The 21,382-nt window shown below is 33.8% G+C and overlaps 3 protein-coding genes and 1 pseudogene across 3 annotated transcripts; all 4 read right to left on the bottom strand.

Annotated features, from left to right (window-relative positions):
- Positions 1-639: 639 nt before the first annotated feature.
- On the bottom strand, positions 640-1,273 carry LOC25494859 (uncharacterized). Its single transcript, XM_024783261.2, has 2 exons — positions 1,210-1,273; positions 640-978 (listed from the first exon to the last, which is right to left on the bottom strand). Exons 1-2 carry the CDS (start codon positions 1,271-1,273, stop codon positions 854-856), a joined length of 189 nt encoding a protein of 62 aa, XP_024639029.1. The 3' UTR covers positions 640-853.
- A 4,016-nt stretch (positions 1,274-5,289) lies between these two features.
- On the bottom strand, positions 5,290-6,415 carry LOC11416695 (uncharacterized; annotated as a pseudogene).
- A 701-nt stretch (positions 6,416-7,116) lies between these two features.
- On the bottom strand, positions 7,117-8,861 carry LOC11408063 (uncharacterized). The gene has a single exon (XM_003615850.4). The coding sequence runs from the start codon at positions 8,689-8,691 to the stop codon at positions 7,402-7,404; it is 1,290 nt and encodes a 429-aa protein (XP_003615898.3). The 5' UTR covers positions 8,692-8,861; the 3' UTR covers positions 7,117-7,401.
- A 4,641-nt stretch (positions 8,862-13,502) lies between these two features.
- LOC11409580 (uncharacterized) lies at positions 13,503-21,382 on the bottom strand. The gene is made up of 4 exons (XM_003615848.4): positions 19,327-21,382; positions 17,642-17,785; positions 15,900-16,150; positions 13,503-14,525 (listed from the first exon to the last, which is right to left on the bottom strand). Exons 1-4 carry the CDS (start codon positions 21,255-21,257, stop codon positions 13,630-13,632), a joined length of 3,222 nt encoding a protein of 1,073 aa, XP_003615896.2. The 5' UTR covers positions 21,258-21,382; the 3' UTR covers positions 13,503-13,629.

The following is a 21,382-nucleotide window of genomic DNA, read 5'->3' as shown; positions in this document are numbered from 1 at the left end:
CAATGCGTTTTTGGCGGAGCTTTGGGGAGTACTGTTTGAAATATGTGAGAAGGATGAGATATACAGCAGTTGAATTGAATGTAGATTATGTTAGTTTGGAGAAGACTATAAAGGAAGGTGTGACAGATAGTCGCTTGGGTAGAGCGTTAGTTAATAAAATTCGTCGCTTATTGGAGATGGATTGGAACGTTGTTGTTTCTCATTCATATCGAGAGGTCAATCGGTGTGCAGATGCTTTAGCCAACATTGCTTGCTCTTTGGATTATAATCTGAAGATATATGAGCCATGTTCGACTCAAATTAGACATTTACTTATAGCTGATATTATGGGGATTTCTACCCCTCGGTTAATTTCTTTATAGTTTTCCCTTGTTTCCGGGCTTATGCCCTCATTTCTATCAAAAAAAATCTTTTGAAATCTAAGAAGGCATCTCAGGCTATTAAATCTAATTAAAAGGTAAGGAAATATATATTGAAGTGGTTAAAAATGATTAGTGTAACAATTTAGTGAAATGAAAATAAAATTATAGGCTTAAAAGTAAGTAACAAATTACTTTTTGACCAAATTTCAATTATTTATATAGGTGGTGGGATTAAAAAAAATGCATGAACTGAATTTCACAATGATAAGAAGACAATATAAATAATACACTTTGATGCCTTACGCTCATTTGAGAGTAAAAATCATAAACGCAAGGTTCATGAAATTAGGTAAGAAAAGATATAATAAAATGATTGGGTGCCAATACAATAAGTCAATGACAACTCGTGGATTATTCTATCATAAAGTATATTGCACATTTATTTTGATAGCACAATAAAACATTCTATTCTATAGGGAATTTTCTTACACTCAATATATTCGAGGCTTTTTAACCCATTCACAGATGTTATTAACGCACCTATGAGCATAATTTTTGTCCCAAAGCTTGATATAGGATTTTGGACAATCGAGGTCAATTTCACATTCAATAAGCGCTGCATAACATTCAAAGATAATAAAATAATATTACTAAAACATGATAAAAGATTGTATTCAAATAAAGAAGTATCTTAATTCAGTTGATAAAGATAATGCATAATATATGTAAAGTCTGAAGTTTAAACTTTGCCACCACAAAAAAAAAAAAAAAAAAACTAAGAAGTAACGAAGGTCCCGTAAAAAAAAGGCAATAAGAGAAGTTGAAATTGATGAAAAATTGGCTTACCTTGAGAGAATATATAAGGAAAGAAATATAACTACAACATAGACAAACTTGAAAATTTCAAACATATTTTATTTCTTCTTTGAATGTAAAAAATTGATATGATCTATATATAGTTTATAAATTTCATGTTTTCCTAAAAACAATTAAATAGCTTTTACAACTTAAGAAGTTTTAAAAATTCTTCATAAAATTATAATCATTATTAAATATCAATGTAATGTGTTTGTCTCTTTAGCTCACCTAGTAAGCAGGTGATATAAAACATAAAGGGGAATTTTTTTAACCATTCTTGATTGTAAAGTGACAATTTTGGGTTTTTTTAACTTTTCTTTAATTTAACTTATCATGATATTGAAGGGAAGGAAATTTTTTAATTTTAGACCTTGTTAAAGTTATTTGTCAAAAAAATGTTGTATTGGGGGAGAGAACATCTTAATGCACAAGTACAACGTATTGTAAAATCAAATTTTCTAAAAAATGGTCATATATTATTAAGAGAACTAATACATAAACCCTAAGAGCTTAAGCTTCATCATATGATTAGCTCTTGTATTCTACTTGTCGCAAGTTCAATCAAGATACAGAAAGGTAAATTTAGTTTGTCATCATAGTTAGAGGTCGCAATACACAGATATAGTTTTGAATAATGATAGTTATAGTTAGATTACTCTAAATTAATTCAAAATTTGGTGATGAAGGTTTGTAGAAAAACGTGGCACGATTGGTGTCATCGTGGCATATTTTGGTGGAATAATTTCGAGGTTTTGGTTTGCGAAGATTCATGAAATGAATGGGTAAAATCATGCCACAATTTTGGATCAGGTTTAGTATTGTACAGGTGTACAAACTCTAAATCGTGACACAATTTTTCTTAGGTCTAGGTATTATAAAAGCCATCATATTCTTCATATTTTTAGGGTAACCTTAAAGAGAGAGAATCGTGTAAAAAGGAAATGTGGGAACTTTGTGGTTTAGTGTCTTTGGGTGAGGTTTTTAGGTTGGGAAACACTTCACAAACACTTTGGATAGTGAGATCTTAACAGAGGAATGATCAGAAAGCTTTTTTTTTTTTTTTTCTCTTAGGATTTATTGTGGGTTTGAGTGACTTGAAAATGGATATAAATAAGGATTTTTTCTTAGTGAGATCGGGATCTAATTTCTTGTAAGCTCTTTGTATCACTCATTTTTATAATGTTCACCAAAGTGTTTTGAGAATTTTAAGGATACCATCCTTTATGGATAGAAGGAACCACTACTTTGGAGGAAGTCCAAGCAACTTTGCGTTCATGGAGTTAACCAAGTTTAAGGATTTGAAAAATGTTGAGCAAAGTTGTGAAAGCATTGATACTTTAAGGGGAAGGAGTGAGCATAGAGGAAAAGGAAATAAGAAGTTTAGTTATCAGTAGCGGTCCAAGGGGTGTGATAAATTTAAATACAAAATGTTTTATTTGTCATAAGCCTGATAGGTTGAAGAAGGTTATGAGGGTGTGTGCGCCTTAAGGGTCACAAGTTCAAAAATGGAAAATAGTTGGGTCTTGGACTCGAATTCCTCTTATCACATGTGACCAAGAAAGGAGTATTATGAGGCTTTCGAGCTAAATGAAGGTGGAATCTTTTTCCTAGGTATATTCCTGATATGTTTGCTACTGATATTATATATTTGTGTGAACTGTTAATGCTTGCTACTGATATGCCTAAGGTCCAGTATGGTTATTAGATTAAGATTGAAATCCTTGCTGTTATCAGACATTATTATTTTTGAGTTTCTATCCATCTATAAATTTTATAATTGTGTTTCATTAGTTTAATATGTATCTAATTAATGTTTATATCTATATTAAGTACGTTGCACAAATTGAAAGGAAAAAAAAAATTGATGAACATACTCTGTTCGAAATTTGTAACATAAACTAAGCTTTTAGACAGGCTAATAGGTCAGGCTAGACTTTTAAAAAGGTCAGACCAAGCTTAAAATAAAGTCTTTGACAGGTAAAAGGCCAAAGCTTAGGCCTTAGTTTTTTCAACAAGGCCTAGCCTATTTAAGCAAAGCCCGACTCGGCCCAGCTCATTCCCACCCCTACTTGAAGTGTCAAGGTTATTGCACTTGCGCATGGCATGTTAAATTTTTTGCATGGTGTATTGGTTACTGTTAAAGAGTATAAGATGTGTAGTTTATACATTTTAGAGGGTTTCATTGCAACGTACTGGTCATGCATCCATAGCTAGTGAAGCTTCTCATGATAAATATAGGTTTTGGCATTTAAGGTTAGGGAATGCTAGTGAAAGTGATTTAGTAGAACTAGCTAAACAAGATTTCCTAGGAAAATATAAATTGGAAAAGCTAGAATTTTATGATGATTGCATACAAGGAAAACAACATAAGGTTAAGTTTGGATCTGGCATGCATCATTCTAGTAGGTCCTTTGAGTATGTGCATTTGGATTTTGGGGGTCCTTCTAAGACACTTACTCATATGGGAGGTTCCTATTTTCTTTTTATCAAGGTACGGGTCTTTCTTTTGAAAAATAAAAGTGGCACCTTTGAAAAGTTTACAAAATGGTACAACCTTGTAGAAAATCAAATGGGAACGAAATTGAAAACTTTAAGCATTTACAATGTCCTTGAATTTTTATTTTCTTTGGAGAAGTTGAATGAGATTTGCATGTTAAAAGGTATCAAGAGGCATAAACCGTACCAAGAACGCCGCAATAAAATAGCTAAGCTCAACTTAGGTGAGGTGCATGATTCTAGGAACTCGGTTACGTACGAGTTATGGGGCAAAGTTGTGATGATAACGACATATTTGATCAACTTATGTCCATCAACATGAATAAACTTCAAGACATCGATGGAGGTCAAACCAGATGACTAGTTAACTTTGAAGGTTTCATGGAATTGGCATATATACATATCAATATAGACAAGCTTGAATTTAGAGCTGTGAAATGTGTCTTACTGGGTTATCTAGAGGGTCTACATGGTTACAAGATGTTGAAGTGGGAATCTGGTGGAGGATCGGGAGTCATTATAAGTAGGGATGTTTTTCATTTTGATAGGACCCACATAAGGACGAAGTGAAAATACCTGGAGACTATATGGTTGAGCTTCCTTCTGAAGAAGAGAAATATGAGGAGTAAGAGGATGAGGATCAGACTTTGGCATCATGTCTAAATGAAAGTCAATCGGTGTTGGATCATGATTATCAGTTGGCGAGGAGAGGGAAAGGAGGGCCCGTTGTGGCACCTAGAAGAGATGGTTGTGCTCACTCGGTCTGTTATGGTCTAAATGTGGCTGAAGAATTGCAAGACTTGAAACCAAAAACATTCAAGGAAGCATTTGAGAGCAAAGAAAGCAAGGAATGATTGAAGGCATTGAATGAGGAAATGTATTCACTAGGGAAGAACCATACTTAGAAACTTGTGAGACTGCCTAGAAAACAAAGGGTAGTTGGATGCAATTGGAACTTCAAAAAAAAGGCAGGCATTCTAGGAGTTAAAGGTCCAAGGTATAAAGCAAGGTTTTATGGAAAACAGGTTTCACTCAAGTTGAGGGGATCAACTAAAATGAGATCTTTTCACCGGTGGAAAAACATTGTTCCATAAAGATACTCACGACTATCGTTAATCAATACGATATTGAGTTGGAACAAATTGATGTGAATGCATATGCCGCATTCTTACATGGACCCCTTAAAAAGACAATCTACACAAAGCATTCGAAAGGTTATGGAAGACAAATCTAAGGTGTGTCTTTCGAAGAAATCATTCTAAGAATTGAAACAAAATCCAAGGCAATGATATTGTCAGTTAGATGAAATTATTTTGATGAGTTTCTCCCTGGAGTTGTTATAAAGACGTCAAGAGTAAAATTCAGCAGAGAGAAAAATAGTGAAAATTTATGCATGTGTCATTGTTGATCTTGTGTGAATTCTATGGCTTTCTTTTTATTGATAAAATATTGTGTGTGGCTATTTTGTTCAATATGACTTAAATCGGCTTATCATATGATTGGATGTGCATGTATATCATCTAGAAAAACAATAAATGTGATTGTATATGTTACGGGTAATAAAGTTTCCACTTTCTTTTTGTTGTGAGTCCTTCCATCCTAAATTACAAGTTGTTATGGGAAATAAATTGTTTTAAATTATAAGTCGTTTTACAATACCAATCAAATGTTAATGTTCTAATCCATCTTGAGAGCGACATTGAAAGTTCTAATCCATCTTGAGAGCGACATTGAAAGTTCTAATCCATCTTTCAATCTCGTCTTTGAGATCCTTCCATGACATATTGTGAACGTCCTCAATATTGAGCTTAGTAAGCCGAATAATCTATGCATTAGGCAACTGTTGTACATCTGGGAAAAATCCTTCTCACACCCAGCCATCATCATGACCTTTGCTATTTCTTCAAGGTCATTCATGGTTTCGGCTTCAACGCATCCATGATTAGGTTTGGATAGGTCACCACCAATTGAGAGTGTTCTTCAACATATTTTTTTACATGCTCCGAAATAATTTGAATGAGATTTAAATTGTCATGCTTAAGCGCCTTTACACAAGTCCGGAGTTGTTCCATCATATTACCATTATTAGTATTGATAACCAATTGTGGTGAGTCGATGCTATTTGTGGCATTACTAGAAGTATTATTATTAACACTGGGCGATTGCAGAGAATCCACATAAAGAATCACTGAATTCCCATCTTGGAGTTCAGAGCTGTACTGACTATTTTCTCCGGCATTTAGCGAAGAAAAGGAAAAACAGAGAATTATAAGGAAATAGCTAAAACCTGCTCCAAGAATGAATAACTGCAATTTAATCTTCATGAGTTGCACAATTAGGCTTCCTAGGAAAAAATAAAGAAGATCGATTTCGAATCCGCACTGAGTTTGCCTTGACAAACTAAGAAAAATGAATAGACTGAAGTGAGTGTCAATACCAAAAATGCCGAATGAGCTTTAAATCGGAGACTTCTATTATGTTGCAATTTCTTTGCATATAAATTAAAATGACCAAGCAGATGATGAAACTGAAAGCACTGTAGAGAAATATTTTCAACAAATTCCATTCTCCAAAGAGGTAGTTGAAGGAAGAGCTTAAAGCATAACAAAGCAGTCCAACAACAGATGAAGCAAAGCCAACAAATCTCCACACCTTTGGCAACATCATCCATCTCCAATTTGGATTAGAATATGTGCCATGTTGTGTAAAGTGTGTAATGATCAATTTCAAAGATGGAGTGGGAGAGAGACCAACCATTTTTTACTTCGGCTGCGAGAAGTTGTCACTGTTCCAGCTGAAATTTCTTGGAAGGGACTAAAGTACTGGTTATCACGTCCGTGACGTTAAGGCGGGAATGTCACATCATATTGATCAATCCAATTGTAACACAGTCAATTCAATTTTTTTTTTTCCTATCTCTTTCACAATCTTTTATGTTTTAATGTTTAAAAAAAATATTGTAACGTGTCACAACTAACGTGCAATCCTTATCATAGCTCCACCACCTCTAATAATATAGATATTTTCTTGAGAATTAAGATAAGGTTTCCATCAATTCAGGTTTCCATCAATTCTCTCCACATGTTCACTCTGGCCAATATTTTATAATTTTTTAAACCGTACAAACGTTCATGAAATTTCAATATATATTATTCTTTATAGTTAATAATGAAATGAAACACCTTTTTAATTTTTTTAATCTATAATCTATACTTGAGTTAAATATATATATATATATATATATACACACTTACATATATTAGGGGAATACATAATTTTATCCTTAATTTTAACCTTGGTATTTACAATATTATGCTTCTTACAGTATTATTCATCCTTCATTAATTTTTTGGGTACATCCCTTTATTTAACTATTATAAATAATTGCTCAAAAAAAAAAAAAAGACTATCATAAATTTTTTTAGTTCTATCTCATGTACACTTTCACACCATCAAAGAATCAATCTAATATTTGGAAACAATGAACTTTAGTAAAAAAAGTGCATAGAAAGGTAACATTTTTTTCTTCCTTTAATTTTTTTTATTTCCATGATCTCCTTTTTCTTTACAAAATTTCCATCTTCTTTTGTTCTATTATCTATACTATATATAAAGAAAATAACATTTTTCAATTCTTTTAGGATGACTTTTTCTCTTACCAAAAATGCCCTTAATTTTGGGAAAGTCAACTTGTAGTTGGGTCAGCTGTATTGCAGACATACTCCAACTCCATGTAAATTCTTTTGATTGTTTCCCCTAATTTCTTCCATTTCGCCGGTTGTTCTTTCTTGAGAGACACATTGAACTGATAATAAAACAAGGATTCAAATTCTAGAATTAGGTCGCACATTATTTCTAACATCTCGAGGATTTTAAATAGTTGCTCAGGCAAACGGACTTTGGTGACCACATAATCAGCAAAATTCAAAAGTTGAATGTTGGATCCCCAGGGGAAATCAGAGGCGGGTGAGAACCCGAAGAAGATGTGATTGTAGAGTCTTCGCTCGTGAAGGAAAATTATATTGTAAGAGGCTGTGGAAGATTCCCTACAACAATTGTTGTACACATAGGAAAAATCCTTCTCAAACCCACCGTTCACCATAAGATTTGTTTTCTCCTCAAGGTCTTTGATAGGTTCTTTGTTCAGCATGTTTGTCATGAAGTTGGGATTCACCAGCACCAATTGAGAGTGTTCATATTTTTTTGCATGCCCTAAAGGAATTTGAATGAACTTTGAATTTTGGTGCTTAAGCTCCTTCACACAAGTCTCCAATTTTTCTATCATACTGCCAATATCTGTACTACTGATCACCAATTGTTGTGAATCCATGCTATTGATAGCACTTGAAGTATTAGTACTCGCCAGTTGTAGAGAATCCATATCAAGAACCACTGAATTTCCATCTTGGAATTCAGAGTATTGTTTATTTTCTCTAGCATCTATTGAAGAAAAGGATGAACGGAGAATAATAAGAAAATAGCTAAAAACTGCTCCAAGAATGAATAATTTCAATTTAATCTTCATGAGTTGCATCATTAGACATCCTAGAAGAAAATATAGAAGATCGATTTCAAATCCGCATTGAGTTTTGTTCCTCGACAAACTAAGCGCCGTGACAGCAAAGGATGCACATGAAATGAGACTATATGCATCTGGTGTTATATGCATTAATTTATCAAAAAAATATGAATATAGCGACGTGATTGCCAATACAACATATGTTGTATGCGCTTGGAACCAACGACTTCTTGAGTGTTGCCATATCCTTGCGGCAAATAAAATTAACACACAAATGATGAAGCTGAAAACAGTGTAAAGAATTATCTTGAACAAATTCCAATCTCCAAAGAGATAGTTGAAGGAAGAACTGAGAGCATTGCAAAGCAGTCCAACAACAGCTGCAGAAAATCCCAGAAATCTCCACACCTTTGGCTGCATCATCCATCTCCAAATTTGGAATAGAATATGCTTCATATTGTTTTCAAGTGAGTGAGAATTAATTTCACAAATGGAATGAGAATGAAACTAATGGTCAACATGTATAGAAGCTATCTCTTTGTGTTGAAAATTTCAACTTGAAATTTTGAGGCAAGGGTCCACATGTATTTTCGTGAAATAAATTCCGAATCAATTCACTCCACATGTTCATTCTAGTATACTACTATACATTTTTTTTTCAAACTTTCATCATCTTTCGATTATTTTTCTTTTTTTTTTAAATAATGATATGAATTAGATTTTTTATTGCGCTAATACGTATAAAATATAAAAATAATTTTTATAAATTTAGATTTTGATTAAAATTATATGTGCGGATAATTTATGCTTTCATATATTGTAACATACTATATTTATAATTTTCAATTGTACCAACAATATAACGAATATAATATGAATTTTTATATTTTTTAATGACACCAAAATATAACATTCTCAAAAAATAAATATGTAAATTTGTTTAAGAATTTCGAGCTTGGCGGCATAGGATGGAGGTATCTCGGGATACCAATCTAGTTGGAATGTCGATGATGCCTCTTGATGCCTGTCCTCTCTCCTTGCTTATAAAAAAAAAATAATTGAAATTGATAAAAACCATCTTAAAACTATACATTCTCTGTTTTTTTTTAAAGAAATGATATTTGCACAACCACTTTATAACAACTTTTTGACAACTTTCTCTATCATACTCACATTATATTCTTATTATCTCTCTTCATTTTTCTCTCTCTATTGATTTTGATCAATGAAAAGAGAAAATAAAGAAGTTGTCACATAAATTGTCCCACATGGTTGTTCAAATATCACTATTTTTTTTTAAGGGGACAATGTATTCTCTTTGTACATAATATTAATATTAATATAAATATAGATATTTATTTTGGCCACACTTTTTTTGTGGCCACACTTTTTTTGAGAGGATATATAGAAAATTATTATTTTGAATAGTTATATCATGTTTGAAATTCTTCTTTAAAAGAAATGCTTAAAAAGTCTAACGCGCGTGGGTCAATCATCTCTGCTTGTTTGTTTCATGATTTTTTCTAATAAATTGCAACCTCCAACTAAAAAATTATGACATGCTTGAAAAGTCCAACCCAAGAAAAAGTCCGTCAATGATGCTATAGGACCTTTCTAATTGATTATAAAAGTCCTTGCAAATATAACAACCCAACACGACCTTGTTTAAATATAAGTCTATTTTTTTTTAATATTTTTCTAAAATAAAAGAACAATAATTGATTTGGAGTAGTTCTAATATTTTTCTAAAAGAAAAGAACAATTGATTTGGTTGGAGTAGATGATGATGATAATCGGGCGCTATTTGTGATGGTGTAGTATTGCATTGCTACCGTACAGGGTTGTTGTGTTTGCTTGATATTTAAGTGAAGATTTTAAGAGAAGCGATAATTTAAACAACATAGACTAAGAACAAAAGTTCTCGATTCAAATTCTCATTCATCTAACCTAGCTTTTACTTTTTTTTTTTAAGAAATCTAAAATAGCTTATATTCCTAATGTCAACTGTTTAGAACAAACACATAATATATCCAAAGAAGGTAAACATATTCACAATGATAATGGATGTTTCTGTCAATAAACATAATAATAGTGGATCATTGATGTAGGTGCTCTAAGGATGTGGTGGCGGCAATCCAAGGAGAAATGGGGTTGTACTTGCAAGAACTCAGACGCTCAAGTCAATATATAAGCAAGAATGAGGGTTAAGCGTGGAAGAATGCCTACCTTGAGAGATCTTATAGGCTTGTTTATATAGACTCCAAAAAGATTCGTTGGGTTACGACGGGGCAACCGTTATGGAGGGCAGCCATCAATGCTTAATTTGTTATAGACCGTTAAGAGGCATTATGGGATCGAGAGGATCCGAGGTGAGAATGAGAAAATTCTTTGAAAAGAATGTTAAGAAACACCATAATTTTCAAGATCAAACATCACGCTGATGCATCTATTGAGAGATACAAAGTCAGACTGATTGCTAAAGGTTACAATCAAATTGAGGGACTTGATTACTTTGACACATATCCGCCTATTGCGAAACTCAGTACTGTGAGACTTGTTATATCTTTAGCATCTATTCATCATTGGCATATGCATCAACTTGATGTAAACAATGCATTTCTTCATGGAGAATTGCAAGAAGATGATTATATGATACTTCCCCCAAGGATCACCTCCACTAAACCTAATCAAGTGTGCAAGCTTATGAAATCCTTGTATGATCTTAAACAAGCTAGTAGAAAATGGTATGAGAAGCTCACTTCCGTTCTCATTCAACAATCATACATTCAAAGCGTCTGCAGACCATTCCCTCTTTACTAAGAAAACTGATGATTCCTTCACAATTCTCTTAGTCTAAGTTGATGACATAATATTAGCTGGAAACTCTCTTTCTGAGTTTCACCACATCAAATCCATCCTACACTCATCATTTAAAATCAAGGATTTAGGACAACTGAAGTATTTCCTTGGTCTTGCATTTGCTCAAGCATGGCATCTCATTATCACAGAGAAAATACTGCATTGATCTCCTTTCTGATTCAGGAAACATCCCTTCTAAGCCTGAATATACTACTTTTGATACCTCCATTAAGCTTCATCAAGATTCTTCTCCCTTTTTTGAAGACATTCCATCTTATAGGCGTTTAGTTGGAAGACTTTTGTACCTCAACACAACTAGACCTGACATCACTTACATTACATAGCAATTGAGTCAGTTCCTTTCTAAACCTACTCAGACTCACTACAATGCTGTTTAGAGAGTCCTCAAATACCTCAAGGGATGTCATGGCAAAGGTCTTTACTTCCCTAGAGATTCTTCTCTACATCTGCAAGGCTTTAGTGATGCTGACTGGGTAGGATATATGTGTTGACACTAGGCGTTCTATTTCTGGTCGGTGTTTCTTCCTAGGCAAGTCATTAATTTCATGGAGTACCAATAAGAAACAAATCACTGTATCCAGATCTTCTTCAGAAGCTGAATACACAACTTTAGCTTTAGCAACATGTGTAATGAGATTAATGATGTATTCCGTAATTGATTATTAACATTCTGCATGTTTGATTATTATAAGTCCATTATTATAAGTGTAATGAGAGGACCTAGAACAATTTTTGTCTCAGAAGTTATGACTATATGTATGATCGACACTTTCAGCTTTCCATTGTTAATGTTAGTGCTTTTGATTCTACTTAAGTTTTTATATACTGAAGTCCATATATGATTATGATTAATAGTATCTGTAAATACCTCCTCTTTGGCTGCTTTTTCTAGGACATAATTGCAAACCCTTATTTCTCAATAAGCATGCACAATATTTGAAAACCCTCCCTTCTCTCAATAACTAATCATGACTAATAGAAAAATTGTAAAATATCTGTGAGAAATTTACACCTACTTCTTTCTTTTTATATTTTCTTTCATAACTTCATAATTTATAATGTCGATTTACATTGCAAGGGCATGGCATCTTGATGGTAAAAGCTATAAATAGGAGTTTAAGTTGCTTGATATATAGTTTTGGTTGAAACAAGAAAGAAATAGAAATCTAGATTGTTTTCATTTTCTCATTATGACAGTGCGTTTAATTAGTTTTTTTTCATTTGGTTTATTAATTATTTAATTTAATGTTGCACACACCTAGTGTTATTCATCACATACAACATGTCCAAACATTCCAAAATGACATAATCTATATCAACAAGAGATATCCATAGATAGCTTTAACACTTCAGAAATAAATTTTGTAATAAGGCTAGCAAACATCTATTCAAATTGCCTAGTTGAGACACCCACATTCGCCCAATTGCGTCTACCAAAGTTGGGGAGATGTTTTTCGCTTCGAATTTCAGTCTCCCATGACGTCTTGGAGAGGGACAGAAATTCTCAAACCACAAGAGTTACGACAATGAGCAGTGCATGAAGAGATGTTCTTGACCTTACTTTGCATTCTCACAGATGGCATTGCAGATCCAGGTCAATACCTTTTAAAATATGGAATTACAGTCAATTAAGATTTATTCAAATATTTATTTCATGAAACAGAGTCAAAGAATCAGTTGTTGTCCATCACCAGCTACCATAGTCTTAGAGGCTAACATCTTGATTATACATGACGATACAAATCGAAAGTTTTATCTGATTACTTGAAATGAAAAGTTCTTTTAATAAACATCAAAAGAACTTCAAAGATTACAAAACTTCAAAATACTTTATGATACTTGAGCATAGAGTATATGTAAGTTTTAATTTTGTAAATGATTAGTTGGTATTTTTTTCATTTTTTTATTAAAAAATTAAACACGTGACGTCCAACTCACTTAAGTGAGGTGCCACATGTGCTTTGACTGGGTCAAAATCAGACCAAGGGGCCAAAGTTGCAAAAGAGGAAAAACTTAAAGGTTAAAATTGTTTTTTTTATAGGGGATTAAAATCGGCACATTGGAAAACATAGGGGGTCAAAACTAAGTAATTTGCCCAAAAGAATTTCCAATAGACATATTCAGATAAAGCAATGAAGAATTTCGGACTTTTTATCAAGTATCATTGGACTCATTTCTTATGCATTAAGCTCTTCTTTCAACCGGCTTTATGGAAACTGCAACTTCATCAAAACATTATTTACATAGTTGCGAGTTTCACTATCAATAGCATAATCTTAACATTGAATAAAATGGAAATTTTCAAGGAGCCCTTAATAATTTGTTTCATAGAAGTGGTGGATCAATGTTTCCATAATCTGTCTCAAACTGTCTGACAAGTGCTTATGTCAATATCAAATATTACTATTGTTCTTTTATTGGCAAAACATCAGTACAAAACAAAACACAACCCAAACAAACAACGAAAAAATAAAATGGATACATACATAAATTTGTGATAACAAACCAAACAATTCATTTGTTTTTCTTGTTTCCAAGAAACAAATTATCAAGTATGTCATGAATGTCAAACATTCCATACTCAATATACTCATAAGCATCAGTTTTAAGAAAATCCTGAAACCTCCCAATGAAGATTCCATACGCTGGGAGCAAGGTATTCTTGAGAGATTCAATCATTTCTTTCCTTAGCTTATAATAATGAATGGACCATGTGCACTGAACTCTGCATGTCTCTGTAAAGTGCTTGTTAAACAAACTAATCTTTTCTTTCATCAAATCTACTACAAAATTAACTTCCATGGAATCATTGATATCCAACTTCAAAAATTCTAACACCTTATCCCATGAGTTTCTTTGATAGAGTTCAATGTTTTGTTGGACCTTTGCTCTGATTTTTTGTAACCAATCATCGCCAAAAACTGCATCCATATCACTTGGTCTATTTGTCACTTCTAAATATTTCCAATTGTTCATCATGAAAAAATGACGCAAAGAAGGGTCCGCATATTCTTCAGACTTTGATGCTAATATGCTCTCTAAAAGTTCCATTGTCCCCTCAGTTTGTATTGAAAATGTTCTGTCTCTATTAACAACTTTGATATGTTGTGATCTTATAGCAAAAAGAAGATAGGCCATAATTTTCGCCATCATAAGGTGATGCCCACCATCCGCCGGAGCAGCTAACTTGGCCTCTGGCATAGAGTTTATGGATTTTCCTGTCATGAAAAAATGACGCAAAAAAGGGTCTGCATATTCTTCAGACTTTGATGGAGCAGCTAACTTGGCCTCTGGCATAGAGTTTATGGATTTTCCTGTTATGAAAAAACGACGCAAAAAAGGGTCTGCATATTCTTCAGACTTTGATGGAGCAGCTAACTTGGCTTCTGGCATAGAGTTTATGGATTTTCCTGTGGAATTCAATTAGTGTAACAACTCTTGATACAATTGTTTTTTTTAATGACTATATATATATATATATATATATATATATATATATAGCGAAAAGGGGCAAACACCGAGAGAATTTACAACAGCAAGTTGTCAGATACAAAAGAAATGGAAAGTCCTACAACCAAGAAAAGGTAAACAGAGAAAGTAAACAAACAAAACTGCAACCCGAGAGGCCAAACAAACACCCCCAGACCCTACCCAACAAAAACCCACACAAGGTCGGCCCCATCACAAAAGACTCTCAAACCACCACTAGCAGACAACAGGGCAAGGAGAACCACCAACTAGAAAGACCTCGGAGGCCTATGCGCCTTCCAAACATTAAAAGCACAGATCAAATCCATCTCTGCCAAGAAAAAGGAAACTTGCTGGTCCGATGGAGAATTTGCCGCACCTACCAATCATAAAGAAAACAATTCTATCTAGAGTATTTGGCAAAGAACCATTTAGAATTGGATCCTATAAACCAGATACTCAACACCAATGATCTTGCCGGAGAAAAGAATATATTTTCAAGCTTTCTAGACAGACCATACAGTTGCATGTCAAACCAAAGTAAAACCTAGCTCAAACTGTCTCCGAACCCCTAAGGCTTTGTTTCAACCCCATAAGTATTCTTTTATCATTCACTAGAAAAACCCTCCTAATTTTTTTGAAATATTTCTCTATTTTTTCCTCTAGTCTCATCCCTCCAAAACACTCTCCTCCAAACTCTCAAACAACACCTAAGGAAACGAAAACCTGAAGCAATCCCATCAAATTACCCCACTCCTACTCAAGATACAAAAATCATGCATTTAAAAAAATTGTTTGAGTAATAAATCTGTCTAACATAAGTGTGACTATTAGCAAATTACTCTTTGCATATAAATCCTTCAATGTTTAAAATTAATGTTTCATGATAAATTGATAGTATTAATAATGGTTATATTTTGAAAAATAATAATAAATGTATCTAAAAATTTATAATAAGTCTTTTATTTAGGGACAAATAAATTTTTGTAACAATTCTTATAGCAACCGAGGGAGTAGTATATTAAGTCAAGTATTTTTTTGTTAATTAAGATTTTTTAATAGATCGTTAGTTTAAGTTCTGGAACCTCCTTCTTTGTTTGGACCGTTAGTTTCTTTGGGTTTTTTTTTGCTTGGTTGGTGAAGTACCCATTGCAATGTAACCTCACATAATTATTGCTAATGAGAATATATAGTTACAACCACATAGAACTCCCTTTCTTCTCTCTTAATTCTCTCTCAATATTGATTGCTTGCACATCAAGCAATCTCTGCTACGCTGACACTTCTCTCATTATTTATTGGTAATAAAAAAATACCTGGCATGCCTGATGAAATCCTCCTAGAATATAAAGTAGACGATGTAGGCATGGTGCTTTGAATACCATCTATAGAGATATCCAGTGGTTGACGTGCTGGTACAAATAATGATGGTATTGTTAAGGACATGCGGCAGGTATGTCCACCGTTGTATCTAACTTCAAATATGTTTGGATGGTCACCAAGTTGTTGTACTTTCTTCTTGGCTCGACACGCATATAATTTCACGTGGTTGCACCTGTAATAACTCCTGAAACAAAAACAACAAAAATTCAAATTACGTATATAATTTGCTTCATTTGACTTTAGAGGTATGACTTACGCATTCATATAAAAAAAGCAAATACTTGTACGTATATTTCCCTTACTGAAGAGTGATAGTCTTATGATAAGACCATAACACACTGGCGGGAGATCATCTTCCCGGTTACATTTTGCTTCTACCAATTTCTTCTTGGTTCGATGAGTATGACTTTGTCGGTTGACTCTACTTGTCCATTTTCTCATGGATGTATAATCTAGATGAATTTATTTTAAATACCCATATATATCTTCGAAGAATTATATCACCAACGAGATGATGAATTGAGTCTTGTGTTTGGAGATGATATTTTTCAGTAGGAAAAACATACATATTATCTTCTTTTAGTAAACCATGCGTAGTTGCTCTTCCATGATGGTAGCCACTGGCTCTACCTCAATCTAATTTGTGAAGTAGTAAAAATCCTATGATTAGAAACTTGAATTGACCCATTGCTCATGGGAAAAGCCCACTCTGTCTAGTAATAGAGTGAGCAAGTAGAAACTTGCTCGAAGTATTTTGTAAACCAAAGATCTTCCACCAACGTGACTGCCACACATTACTTCTTTTACCTACTACGTTACTCTCTTTGCTTCCTCCTCTTTTATACATAGTAACATGGGGGGGAAGAAATTAAAGGCTTTGTCTTCGGCGCAAGATAGAAACTGAAATAAAGTTGTGGTTCTTCGCATTAGATGATGGATCCTTTAATACTTGATGGGCTCCTCATGTTTATATCTCAGAATTTATTAGCATTTGCTTCTATATATTAATTCACCTCATCGTGAGCATCAAGTTAAGGAATTTTCTAGCTTGGATTCCAAAGGAGCATTTTGAACTATCTAGACAAATGTTGTATTTTCTAACGGAACCCAAGATTTCTTGTAGGACTCGGTTTTGAATCCATACTTCCTTGGTCTTCACCACCATGTCATCTATATAGACCTCTAGCTATTTTCACTATCAAGGTCAATATCCTGCCTCAAGCTAATTTCTTGAAGATCGTGTTTGCTACGTTGGTCGACATGTTTCCCTCTCTAGCTGTGAGGGTAGCAGCGTCTTGCTACCTCTTGATTTACCCTTATGGTCCTTATTCTCCCAATGTTTAGTTGGAATTTTAGGGTTAAGTATAAGGGAGGCCTCCCTTAGCACATTGAGTTGCGGGCGGCCGATGGTGTACTCGAATAGTCATAGGCCTCCTTTCTCTTTTAATTTGTGTCACAAAAGAGCATATAGAAAATGGCAGAGGTAATTACATAACAAAAAAGAAGGAAAGTTGCAGGTAACAGAAGATGGGTTTGAATGGCGCCCTATTCATAAAACAAAAAGAGAAACTAAGAGATGGTTGAATGAAGTTAGCAAACAAGGATTATTGTTTTTAATTTTTCAATAAATTTAATGTTTCCTAACAAAATTAATTACTTAATTGACCATACATACCTAGGGTATATGAAGCCAGGTATCTCTTTCATGCCATATTTTGTCCAGGTAAACCCGTCTTCCGGTGGCATTTTGTATGTGTTCCCAAACTGGGGTTCGGGAGAGATCACTATTGTTGTTATCTCTGTCTCCAATTTCTTTCTCCTGCCATTAATTAATACGAATACACAATCATTAGGTCAGCATGCAAGAAATTGATTGTAAATAGAAATATATGGTACTGTTACAAGATCATCATTGCAACTTGAGTGTGAAGTGCATAACGAAAGGTAATGGAGGAACCGAAGGGGAGGAAAAAGCAAGAGAATACTAAGTTTTTATTTGAAAAATTGATCCGATATAATGAGATCATTATAATATCTTGTAGAAAAGTGCTCTTCTATCATACAAAATTGCTCACTCCCACGTGAACAGATCAAAATACCCCCAACGTGAGTTAACTCGCCTTCGATAAAACCAACGTGAGTTAACTCATGTTGTCCTATAACCTACGTGAGTTAACTCACGTTGCTAACAAACTATGCAATTTGGTAAATCCTTTCTTGTTTTGTTTTTGGTATTCACTTATATAACCTATATGAATCAACACAAGACTTAATACTTGACCCCTGCCGTAAGTAGGCTGTAAACCTGCTACTCACGTTAAGCATATTTTGGTCGGTTCACGTGGGAGTGAGCAATTTTGTATAGGAAAAGAGCCATTTTCTATCTTGTAGATGTGAAGGATCTAACAAAACTTAAAAACAAATGTTACCTTTCATGGACCACCTAAACTGTTGACTAGATTTTAACTTTATATTACTATTGAAATCTATATATGATCTTTATATATGTTATTATCCATCATTTTTAGGGTGAGTTTTCGTTGAACAAAATATTATTTTAAAATGAAATGTCATTATAAGTTTTAATAGTAACATTAAATATTTATTTTTCTTCTAATTGTACATATAATTAATACCATATCCGTCCCATAATAAATGATCTCATTTGAGTTGCATGCGTACACATAACTTTTACAAAGTTAATATCTAATAATCACTTATTCACTTCAACCAGCAACTCTAAAAACATTACTAATGGAACCCATGAATAATTTTACATTGGGAAATCTATGTATCCTGACAAAATTGATCACGATAACGTCACGAATTGAGGTAACTGTGAGTGTACCACTTTCAATTTAGTCACTCGCATATTGTATTATTAAACAAGAGACCTAGCGGTTAAATACAATTCGTGATACACGCTATAATTTTATTACATTTTAACAACAATTAATTTTTCTTGAAAGAGCAACAACTAATTTGTTAAATCTTAATCATTTCGATTTAATAACAATCTCGTTTATTTATTGTCCAACGAGAGTAAGTAATATGCAACACATACTATAATACAAAACATCTCACTTTAAAGATGCTCTAATAAGGTCCTTCAAAAAAAAAAAAATGCTCTAATAAGGATATTCTACTTTGCATTTTTTAATATTTTTAAAATGAGCAAAAATAACACTCATTGGAGAATTAAAAAAATACACTCCTCGGACGCACATCATTTTAATACCGTAGGAGTAAAGAATTTCAGAACTTCAGCCAACGATGCCAAAAAAAAAATTCTTTTGAACTTGAAACCAAAACAAATTATTTTGTATTTTGAACTGTTTATGAATTATAAAGTTTTGATACCTTTCTCCTGGTTGCAAGGGTGATATTTCTATTTCTTTCATATCTTCTTGATACACCTCTAATACTTCCCCACCTTTGATATTTCTAATTCTTTCATAATTTGACCGGAAAAAATCTAGCACTACAGATGAGGCGATCGCTCCCTTGGTTTTATGATATTGTCTATGGTAATGCCAAACTTTCTCAGTGTATTTTTGGAGCCAATAATCCCCCAAAAGGGTTCCTAGTTCATTATCTTTGGTCATCTCAACTATATATGTGTGGTTATTTATCAAAAATATATAGCCTAAAGAAGGATCCACGTAGCATTTGGACTTTGCTTCCAAATTGCTCTCCAATGTATCGATAATCCTATGAATCTTCGAAGAAAGTGAGGAATCGTAGAAGACTTGCTCTAATGTTTGCTGGGATCGGCAAACTACACGGAGGTAGTTCATCACGTGTTGGGTAATCGGTTGAAGACCGCCACCAAAATTTATCACCTTCGTCAGATCTCGACCAATCAAATACTCCAACTCCTTAAATATGTCCCTAATTGTTTTCCCCAATCTCTTCCATATAGCAGTTGCTTCATTCCTTAGAGACATACTGTACTGATCACAAAATAAGGATGCAAATTCTGGAATCATATCTCGCAATGTTTCAAAAACCTCAAGGATTTTAAACAAACGCTCTGGTGAGTGACTTCCACTGGACACATAATCAAAAAAGTTTAGAAGTTGAATGGTGGATTCCCTGCAAATCTCCATGAAGGAGAAATCAGCCGCGGATGAGAATCCAAAGAAGATGCGGTCACAAAGTCTTCGCTCGCTAGGGAAAAGTACCTTGAGAGCGACATTGAAAGTTCTAATCCATCTTTCAATCTTGTCTTCAAGATCCTTCGATGACATATTGTGAACGTCCTCAATACTGAGCTTCTGTAAGCCGAATAATTTATGCATTAGGCACTTGTCCAAGCATTCCCTCCGGCAATTGTTGTACACATCGGAAAAATCCTTCTCAAACCCAGCCATACACATGACCTTTGCTATTTCCTCAAGGTCATTAATGGTTTGAGGCTTCAACGCATCCATCATTAGGTTTGGATCGGTCACCACCAATTGAGAGTGTTCTTCAACGTATTTTTCTACATGCTCCGAAATAACTTGAATGAGATTTGAATTTTCGTGCTCAAGCGCCTTCACATAAGTCCCGAGTTGTTCCATCATACTACCAACATTAGTACTGATAACCAATTGTGGTGAATCAATGCTACTGGTAGCACTAGAAATATTATTATTAACACTGGGAGATTGCAGAGAAATATTATTATTAACACCGGGTGATTGCAGAGAATCCACATAAAGAATCACCGAATTCTCATCTTGGAGTTCAGAGCTGTATTGACTATTTTCTCCGGTATCTAGCGAAGAAAATGAAGAACGGAGAATGATAAGGCAATAGCTAAAACCAGCTCCAAGAATTAATAACTGCAACTTAATCTTCATGAGTTGAACAATTAGACATCCCAGGAAAAAATAAAGAAGATCAATTTCAAATCCCCACTGAGTTTGCCTTGACAAACTAAGTGACATAATAGCAAAGGCAGCACATGAAATTAAACTATATGCATCTGGTTTCCCATTCATGACTTTATCAAAGAAAAAGGAATAGATTGAAGTGAGTGTCAATACCAGAAATGCCGAATGAGCTTTGAATCGAAGACTGCTAGAATGTTGCAATTTCTTTGCAAATAAAATCACCAAGCAGATGATGAAACTGAAAGCGCTGTAAAGAAATATTTTCAACAAATTCCATTCTCCAAAGAGATAGTTAAAGGAAGAGCTTAATGCATAGCAAACAAGTCCAACAAGAGATGAAGCAAAGCCCACAAATCTCCACACCTTTGGCAACATCATCCATCTCCATGTTTGGATTAGAGTATGCACCATGTTGTGTCAAGTGTGTAAGGATTAATTTCAAAGATAGAGTGAGAGTGAGACCAACCATTTTTGACTTCGTGTGTGAGAAGTTATCACTCTTTCAGCTGAAATTTCGAGGAAGTTGTCCTCTAATA

This window comes from Medicago truncatula, chromosome 5 (assembly GCF_003473485.1).
Source record: "Medicago truncatula cultivar Jemalong A17 chromosome 5, MtrunA17r5.0-ANR, whole genome shotgun sequence".
Classification (NCBI taxonomy): domain Eukaryota; kingdom Viridiplantae; phylum Streptophyta; class Magnoliopsida; order Fabales; family Fabaceae; genus Medicago; species Medicago truncatula.
The sequence above is the reverse complement of the archived record's forward strand: the minus strand, read 5'-3'. Positions and strand labels throughout refer to the sequence as shown.